The sequence below is a fragment of the Babylonia areolata genome, chromosome 18, assembly GCF_041734735.1.
Source record: "Babylonia areolata isolate BAREFJ2019XMU chromosome 18, ASM4173473v1, whole genome shotgun sequence".
Classification (NCBI taxonomy): Eukaryota; Metazoa; Mollusca; class Gastropoda; order Neogastropoda; family Buccinidae; genus Babylonia; species Babylonia areolata.
In genome coordinates, this window is record NC_134893.1 from 35,818,180 (window position 1) to 35,828,026 (window position 9,847).

Here is a 9,847-nt window from a genome sequence, read left to right on the forward strand (position 1 = left end):
GTGGTGCTGTCAGTGTAGCGACGCGCTCTCCCTGGGGAGAGCAGCCCGAATTTCACACAGAGAAATTTGTTGTGACTAAGAAAGAGAAATACAAACACAAATGCCACAAAACAGGACAAACCGTTGTTGGAAAGTCCTACGAAGGGTGAAACATAAACACAATACAGAGCTCACAGCATGACGAAGTTAAGTTCAAACGTGCACAACCAAAATGATGAACATGTCAAGTAAGGTCGGACAAGGTCCAGCACGCTCAGATTCTCTCGCTTCCTAGGCGGACGCGTTACCTCTAGGCCATCACTCCATGTTGGAAATAAATAAAAAATAAAGAATAAAAAAAAAAAAAATTATGCGATTTTGTGTTATTTGAAATTAGATGCTTTTGTGCTCAGATAATACTCTACACGCAGTATTATTTTCATTTACTTGATTACACATTCGTCATGTCCTGTGTAACCTTGCCAGATACATTTTCGCCATGTATTATTTGCATTTTGTCCATGTTGTTGTTGTTTTTTATGTGCCCTCATACGGACTTTTTGGAATGAATCTTGACTTGACCAAAATGGTGAGCATTGTCGTTCAGTCTGTTTAAATCACCCACACAGACAGTATCAGGGCTTTCGTGATGGTCACTACAAAAACTAGGCGATCAATTTCTCTGTCTCTGGGCCGTGCATTCGGAATGACTTCCCTCTCTCGCTTCGTCAGGTCTCCGCACTCCACTCTTTCAAGTCTGGCCTTAACTCACTCAGTACGGCCAGTCCTCTCTTCTCTACACAGACCCCTCGGATGTCCAGTGGGTGTCTGAATGACCCAACCTTTAGCTTCCGTCGACAGAATTGTGGTATTCTTTGTCAACATTCACCTCTTCAGTGTAAGAGCCTTCCGCTTGCAACATTTTGATGATGGTAAGTGGGGAGAAACGCTGTTAACGTCGTCTCTTTCGCTGTTCGTATGGAAAGAGTTTTAAAACCCACCTCTTCCATAGATAGCCTTCTCCCTCCCCTACCTCTTCCTTGTTTTCAGTTTTTCCCAGTTTAGAGTTATGCATGCGTGTGACTGACTAGTGTGAAAGCCTTTTTTCGATTTGTCTCTGCACAAGATTTAGAGCTATATAAATGCTCATTATTATTATCATTATTGTCATCCCATATCACAACATCATCATCGCTACAGTCATCGTTGTGGCGACGGTAGCACATATAAATACAAGTGATAATATGGACAACGCTGACGACAACGATGACGATGAAGATGACTGTCAAACGGATGATTCTTTTTTTTTCAGGTCTGGTTGTGGCTTTGATGCACCAGAACAGGTTCCATCTCAAAGTGCTGTACAAGCAGAAACGGAAAATCACTAAACAGTTACAGGAGGCCACAGACAATATACAGCTGCTGGAGGTAAGGTAGACCTACACACTCTGTTTTTTTAACCTCCTGTGTGTGTGTGTGTGTGTGTGTGTGTGTGTGTGTGTGTGTGTGTGTGTGTGTGTGTGTGTGTGTGTGTGTGTGTGTGTGTGTGAACGATTATTTACCTTATGAAACCGTTTTTTTAACGATTTCAACGAAAACAGGAGTGCCTTCTATAGTGTCCACAAACCATTACTCTTGAAATATCTTAAAGTCCTATCGCATCCCAGAGAATGTCTTTTTTTTGTGCCCGGACTTTCTTGGGTCGACCGCCGTTTTATTTTGTATATAAATTAATTAAGTCAATTCATAATGTAAAAAAGTTTTTTTTAATCTGAATGCAGTGAACATTAACAATAACAGATGTACATCATTATACTCCATTGCACAATCAACTCAAAACGAGACAATATTCAAAACCCCAGAGAAAGTCATATGAGGTGCCGGGTCAGGACAGAAAATGGCTACAGGAACTGGTTTGAAGTCCTCGGGGCGTCAGACAGAGGTGTTTCCTCACCCCGTTCCTCTTCGCACTTGCCATCAGACTGGGCGCTGACGAACGCACCTCACGGAGGACTGAAGAAAAGAATCTCTTACATCTGGACTTTGCTGAAAACATAGCTGCCCTTGCAAACAACATCCAAGACCTGCAGCCTATTCTGGATGAGATGAAAAGCTACACCAAAAAGACAAAGAACCAGATGATGTCTTTATCGATAAAAAAAAAAAGTTTAGAAAGTAGAAAACGTACCTCGGTAGTTCTACCTGCAGCACCAGTGACTTTGGTCATGAACTGAAATACTGATTGGAAAGGCAGCGGCAGCAGCATTTAACAAACTGAGCAAATATGGAGCAGCAGAAAATTCTGCCTGAAACTCAAGCTGAGATTCAATGACTCAAATGCTCTATCCACGCTCTTCTACAGCTGCGAATCTTGGCAACTTAAGACCACACAGTAGAAGAAACAAAATCAGACGTCTTTGACATCAAATGTCAGCACAAGATCCATAGCATCAAATGACGTGATTTCACCTCAAATAAAGAGGTCATAGAGAGATCCCACCGGCATACCGTGTCAACCACCATCTGCAAACAGCGTTTCCGCTGGCTGAGAAATGAATTGAGATTCCCCGGAGCAAGAACTGCACGCCGACTTTGGACTCACTGGAGAAAGAGGGGACGGTCCAAGATGAACTGGCGACAAACAGTGGAGAGAGACCTCAGACTTGATGACAGACGACGGGATGGCAACAGCAAAGTGGTTGAGGACCGCGCGGAGTTTGGAGCTCTTAAGCTGCCTCATGTGTCCAGCGACGCGAGAGCATCTCAGGAAAGGTCGACTGTTGGGACCAGGGGTGGGTGGCATGAACGAACTTAGCAGCGCTAAATTTGCTTATCGTGAAGAATGCTGCTTTCTCCACGGTAAATTCCATATACTTAGGAACATCCTTAACACTAAGCAGACTAAGCGCTGAAAAGATCACCTCATGCGACCCAGCCCAAGTGGAAAAATCATTTCTAAAGGTCACAAATACAAAACAATATATAAATATCATTTCTAAAGGTAAAAAATACAGAACAATATATAAATATCATTTCTAAATGTCACAAATACAGAACAATACATAAATATCATTTCTAAAGGTCACAAATACAGAACAATACATAAATATCATTTCTAAAGGTCACAAATACAGAACAATACATAAATATCATTTCTAAAGGAAGGTCACAAATACAGAACAATATATAAATATCATTTCTAAATGTCACAAATACAGAACAATAATTATATAAATATCATTTCTAAAGGTCACAAATACAGAACAATACATAAATATCATTTCTAAATGTCACAAATACAGAACAATAATTATATAAATATCATTTCTAAAGGTCACAAATACAGAACAATATATAAATATAATTTCTAAATGTCACAAATACAGAACAATACATAAATATCATTTCTAAAGGTCACAAATACAGAACAATATATAAATATCATTTCTAAATGTCACAAATACAGAACAATATATAAATATTATTTCTAAAGGTCACAAATACAGAACAATATATAAATATCATTTCTAAATGTCACAAATACAGAACAATAATTATATAAATATCATTTCTAAAGGTCACAAATACAGAACAATACATAAATATCATTTCTAAAGGTCACAAATACAGAACAATAATTATATAAATATCATTTCTAAAGGTCACAAATACAGAACAATAATTATATAAATATCATTTCTAAAGGTCACAAATACAGAACAATAATTATATAAATATCATTTCTAAAGGTCACAAATACATAACAGTATATAAATATCATTTCCAAAGGTCACAAATACAGAACAATATATAAATATCATTTTCAAAGGTCACAAATGCAGAACAATATATAAATATCGTTTCCAAAGGTCACAAATACAGAACAATATATAAATATTATTTCTAAAGGTCACAAATACAGAACAATATATAAATATCATTTCCAAAGGTCACAAATGCAGAACAATATATAACTAAAAGTGTCTAGGCCAAGGATGACAACAAGGTAACTAACGACTGATTGATGTTTGCCTTACGTATCTTGCAGAAACAAATCAAGATCCTGAAAAGACTATGCAGCGAGCGTGGAGTCCAGGAATGGGAAATAAACAAAGCTCTTGCACGTGAGTACCAACAAAATCAGAACAAAATTAAGTAATAAAGAAAGAAAAGAAAAGAAAGAAAGATGGTCATTGTGGACCGTACTTTTCTCATCCAGTCACTCGGATTCGATGGTAAATCGAGGTCCCGTGTGCAGCAGTCATGTATAAGAACCCACGACAAGAAAAGAAAAAGAAAAAAAGATTGTCTCTTGCAAATTCTGTAGCAAAAATTGCTTTGACAGTAAAAGAAATACTACAAATGAAGAAAACTTTTTAAAACATTTTGGGTCGTGAAGCAAGACTCACTTTTGATAAGAGGCGTCCATCGTTTCAGACCATAGGTTTGTCTGTGTTAGTTGGAGGTAAAAGAAAGACTTACTTGAGAAAAGTTATGTGTATTAATCAGTAAAGGAAGTCAAGGATGGACAGAGAAGTGAGTAGACATCAGACTATGGATATAAAGAGTCACAGGAGGAGGGAGAAGAAGGTCTAGAATGGAAAGGAAGGTAGGTTCGTTTTATCGTTGTCAAAAGAAATACACTTCCGGGCAGTTAGCCGACTTTTCCACAGAGAAATTTGCTTTGACAAAAAGTGGTTCAGTACAGTACAAGACAAGACAAGACAGGACAATACAATACATTGATGTTGAAAAGACAAAATCTTTTGTCAGCATGTGTGTCCCTTTGCACTCTCTGTCTGTCTGTCTGTCTGTCTGTCTGTCTGTCTGTCTCTCTCTCTCTCTCTCTCTCTCTCTCTCTCTCTCTCTCTCTCTCTCTCTCTCTCTGAATCAGAAATCAACTTCATGCTCATTAATTTTGTCCCAGATACCAACAGGTTAGAGAACAGTTTACTCTTTAAAAAAATTTTTACAACCATCCATCTGTGCTCAGATTAGCGTTATTGCTATCAAACGTGAAATACTCAATGAAAGTCGCAATCTACATAAATAAGGCATTCCAGTTAAGATCGTGCTACATGTATGGACAATGAAATTCAAAACCCTTGGCATGCAAAAAACGCTGTTTTCTTTTGTCTGATTTTCATCCCTACCCGACTGTTCCCTTTGACATGGGCAAATAGCCCAGTTCAGTAAACTATTTGTCTTGTCTTGCCTTCTCTCTCTCTCTCTCTCTCTCTCTCTCTCTCTCTCTCTCTCTCTCTTTGTTTGGCTGAACCAAGCTGTGGGAGGAAACAGGATTTGTTCGCAGTCTCTGTATCAGACTAATTGATTGTAGGTAGCAAGAATGAGACGTATATATGCGAGAAAGTAAAAGGTTTTGTTTGTATCATCATATTAATTGTTTGCAGTGTCCCAGCTTATCTATGCATGACTTTGCCCCAGCATTGAAAAATATGTCATGACAAGATTTAGGTTTGGACTATCAGATATTGCTATTCATCATTTCTGTAACAGACAGCATAATGACAATGATCTTGCCTGTCCATTATGCAAAAACTCAGAAGAAAAACGAATTACACTTTACGTTTTGTTGTCCAGAGTTAAGTGACCTTAGGCACAATCTAATACCCCCAGAAGTATTACTACCAGTCTTCTTTGTTTAAATTAGTATTGCTTATGACGTCATGTCGAGAAGAAGTCAGACAGTTTGTAACTTATCCATTTAAAGCCTTTATATTTCGCTAACTAGGTTGTACCTAATTAAAATTTGTTCTGTTACTATGTTCTGTTGTGTTACAAAATATATGCATTATAATCTTTTTCAAATACGTTTACACACCATTCCTTCATGAGGGGTCATGGCCTTTTTCGAATAAACTATCCGACTCTCTCTCTCTCTCTCTCTCTCTCTCTCTCTCTCTCTCTCTCTCTCTCTCTCTCTCTCTCTCTCTCTCTCTGGTCATTCTCTAACAACACTGATTCATTTTTCTCTCCACCCACCCCACCACTACTGCCACCAGAGACCATCAAGCCCAGCGCCCAAGGAGGCCTGAAGACCCTGGGCACGCTCATCTTCAAGGCTGCAGAGTCCTTCGCCACCCTTACCGTCCCCGAGGTGAACGCCACCACCCCAGTCAGCACCCCTACCCCCAAGCGCGGTAAGGCTCGGGGCCCCGGTGGCGGTCGGCCCTCCCCTTCCCCCTCCCCCTCCCCCACCACCACCACCACAACCACCAACCTGTACACCATTTGTGGTAACGGGGACGTCCACCAGCACCGCCAACAACGTGGAGCGCCCAACGGGCACACGCCCGTCCTGCCTGGGGACGACCTTCAGATGGAAGATGAGACCTTGTCCACCACCACCACCGCCGCCGCCGCCGCCACCACCACCGGCGCTGCTGCCATCACCACCATCACGGACTGTGCGGGGCTGCCCACACCTCACAGCAACAGCAAGGCGGGCAGGAAGGGAGGGGGCGGTGGCGGTGGCGGTAGCGGCAAGACAGTCCGCTTGGCGCTGGGCGGACCACCGGGAAGACCAGACGAGGGGACCAGCACCGCCGCCAACATCACCACCACCAGGACTGGTTCTCCTCCAGACAGAGGGACCACAGACAGTTGTCACGACCACCAGTCTCCCCTCTCAGACAGGGTGAGCCAAGGCACGTGGGACTCCTGTTCAGCGGTGCCGGGGCCAGCGGGAGTGTCCCGCGGGTCAGCCGCTGACGACGACTTGTCCGCCAGTGTGCCCAGGTTCAGTGATGACGATGAGGAGGAAGCCACAAGAAGAGCTCCGAAAAAGACGCGTCGTTCTGGGGCCAAAGGCGCAGCTGAGGACCGCAAAAGAGCCGCTCTGGACGCTTCCCAAGAGCCTGACGCGGAGTATTCAGAGGGAGGAGTGGAGGAGGAGCAGGAGGACGTTCTGGAGACGAACCCTGGCTCTGCTGGTGCCTTTGAAAACTGTGTCCAGAAGGAAGAACAGTATCCCACCGTGCAGGCAGACCCCAATCCCCCGGCTAGGGGGCAGAGACGAGGCAGCGGAGGGGATTGTGGAGATTTTCCCGAGGTGTCTTCAGCGCCCAGGTTCTATCTGTCTTCTGACGACTCTCTGGACGCCGATGGTGTGACGTCTCCAGACGACGTTCTGGACATTAGTTGTGGTGGCCAGGATAGGGTGTTCACTAGGCTGTGAGCTTTTTTTATAGTTTCCTTTCCCCCCCGTTTTGACTCTGTTTCTTCGTGTGAAGAAACCTTCATCTGTGATGGAACGTTCTGAAACTGGTAACGATGAAGCTGGTCAAGTCCAGTCATTTGGCGACAAATTCCGGTAAGTCTAGTTACACTTTTTGTACTCAGCAACACGATTTTAATCCTTTCACCACCAGTCAGTTTAGAGTACAAAATGCCCTTGTGATATAAACACAGAAAAGACAGTAGCTAAGAATAGCTGGGGATTCCTCCTGCGATGTATAGAAAATATGGTCTATCCTACCACCAAACATTAAGAGCAGTAGGTTCATGGATAACAGACCAATGAATGGTCACCTTTCAGTGACATGGGTCCTCTACTACGCCTGTGCATAAATGCGAGCTTGGCAGTGAAAGGGTTAATAGACAGTCGTGTTTTTTCGGGGGGGGTGATTCGAAAAGCACACAGTATAACGCTCGTTTCATGCTTAAACACAGGCGCCATGACAATGTTCATTTATTTTCTTATCTCGGAGAATCTGTAAATTTATCAGGTGGTTTTGTTTTTGGTGGGTTTTTTTTGTTTTTTTTATTCAATACAGCGCCTGCGATTCTTCTTTAGGTTTGAAAACCCGATCAGCATAATTAAAAGCAAGGGAATAATTATATCATTTAATAGATGATGTGTCACACACACACACACACAAAAAAAAAACTTGTCACGAGAAGGATGTCTTTGCGGAAATGCCAAAAAAGTAAACGGCGGGGAGCATTGAATGAAAATTCGCAGTTTTCTGTTGTTGATAGCGTTTTTTGTTGGGGGGTTTTGTTGATTTTTTTTTTTTAACCTGTATATTTTACCCATAATCCTGAAATCGGTGGGAATGGAGGAGAAAATCCACGGGAAAAAGGATGATAACGTTACACCAAAGTACTGAGCGTTGAACCACCAAACATTGCACACAAAAAAACATTGAGCGTGAAATTACCAAACATTGCACCAAGTTATCATTGAGCGTGAAAGCCGAGTGGTCAGCGCATTTGGATTTTCGTCCCCGAGGTCCGAGGATTGAACCCCGCCATGCGGCCTGGTCGGTCAAAGGTCAATGGTGGCGATGTGTCCTTTCTCAAGGGAAAGGGGGGGGGCGGGCATCACGACGTACTCGCAGACCTTGTAAGGTGATACAATTCCCAAGAGGAAGAAGTCTAAAAAATCAGAATGGTGAATGACATCCTGACACGTAAGCTCTTGTCTTACACTCGTGTCAGTGAGGTGACAATCCTTCACTGATGAACATACACAACCGCGGCATTCAAAGGGGTAAATATCGAAGATCACTTATGCTGATTAAAATATATCGTAATCCATGTCAGCGGTTTGTACAGGTTGTGGAAACCCGAAGGTATACCCGGCATGGACTCTGACAACGGAGTATGGCTGACTCATAAGTTAGGGAGTGTGGCTGGCTAAATTGTCGGTGTAAAAAGAAAGAAAATACACCTACAAGCCAGCTCACTCAGTGTCGAGTGAAGTTGAGGATTTTCAACCCACAAACTCAAACCAGAATCTCTAGTATGCAGGCCCGGAACACAGTAGGGGGTATTTCGTTTCTATATTCATTACGTTTGAAAATATATATATATATATATATATATATACATAATATATACATATATACCGGTCTTGGTATTTACCTCAGTGCTTTCTGCAAGGAGCGGAGCCCAGGACACGAAGAGAGTGTGAACTATCTGTATATATATACATATACACGCATATATATATATATATATATATATATATATATATATATATATACACGCATATATATATATATATATATATATATATATATATATATACACACACATCCATACATACATACATATATAATAATTATGTCTCGACCAAACCGATCACTCTGTGATTCAGCTACGGTGTCTTACTTCATGTGAGTCGCTGCTTCATTGATAGAATTTTTTTTGTTTGCTTGCTTGCTTTTCTGAATTTTCGTGACATTCCAGCATATAGATGTAACTATAGTTTCTTCGTTGTCTTGCGTGTGTGTCGATTCAGCAAGACGCCTTTTCATGGACACATGGTTTTAGAGGCGGTTCTTTCTTCACACCTGAAGATAATTATTGTCGCGATCAGCTGGACTATGATAAACGCTGTGGGATAACTTCTTAACCGGAGAGATAGTTACCAGCTTGTGAAAAATAACTAGCGTTATATGTAAATTGTTGGTTTTCTTTTGTTGGTAATAGTCGTGATTTTTTTTTCTCTCTCTCTTTTTTTTGGGGGGGTGAGGCGGGGCCGCCGGGGGGTTTGGGGGGGGGGACAAGGGGGGGGGGGGGGGACGGGTGTATTCCAGAACTGCTGAATGTCATGCGACGCGTTATGTTTACATTATTACCAGCGTGTACACCTGTTGTTGGTTGACTTTTTGTTTGTTTGTTTGTTTCAGGGTTGTTTTGTCGTCGTTTATCACCATGCACTGACAGTGAAAAGGATGTTGGTATCTCCAGAGATTTGCATTCCCTCCCTTAACATTCGATTTGTGTGTGTGTGTGTGTGTGTGTGTGTTTGTTTCTGTTTTTGTGTTTTGTCAGCATGTGTATATTGCATGGCGTTTTATGTTCATATTGTGTTTTTTGTGTGGGTTTTTGTTGTTGT

At 41.9% G+C, this 9,847-nt stretch overlaps 1 protein-coding gene across 1 annotated transcript in view; it reads left to right on the plus strand.

Annotated features, from left to right (window-relative positions):
• Positions 1 to 7,177, plus strand: part of LOC143292228 (uncharacterized) — a 94,112-nt gene extending 86,935 nt beyond the window's left edge. The window contains exons 9-12 of the mRNA XM_076602416.1: positions 1,292 to 1,407; positions 4,028 to 4,103; positions 6,003 to 6,168; positions 6,433 to 7,177. Coding sequence (XP_076458531.1) covers positions 1,292 to 1,407; positions 4,028 to 4,103; positions 6,003 to 6,168; positions 6,433 to 7,177 — 1,103 coding nt within the window. The remainder of the gene's footprint in view (positions 1 to 1,291; positions 1,408 to 4,027; positions 4,104 to 6,002; positions 6,169 to 6,432) is intronic.
• The last annotated feature ends 2,670 nt before the right edge of the window (positions 7,178 to 9,847 follow it).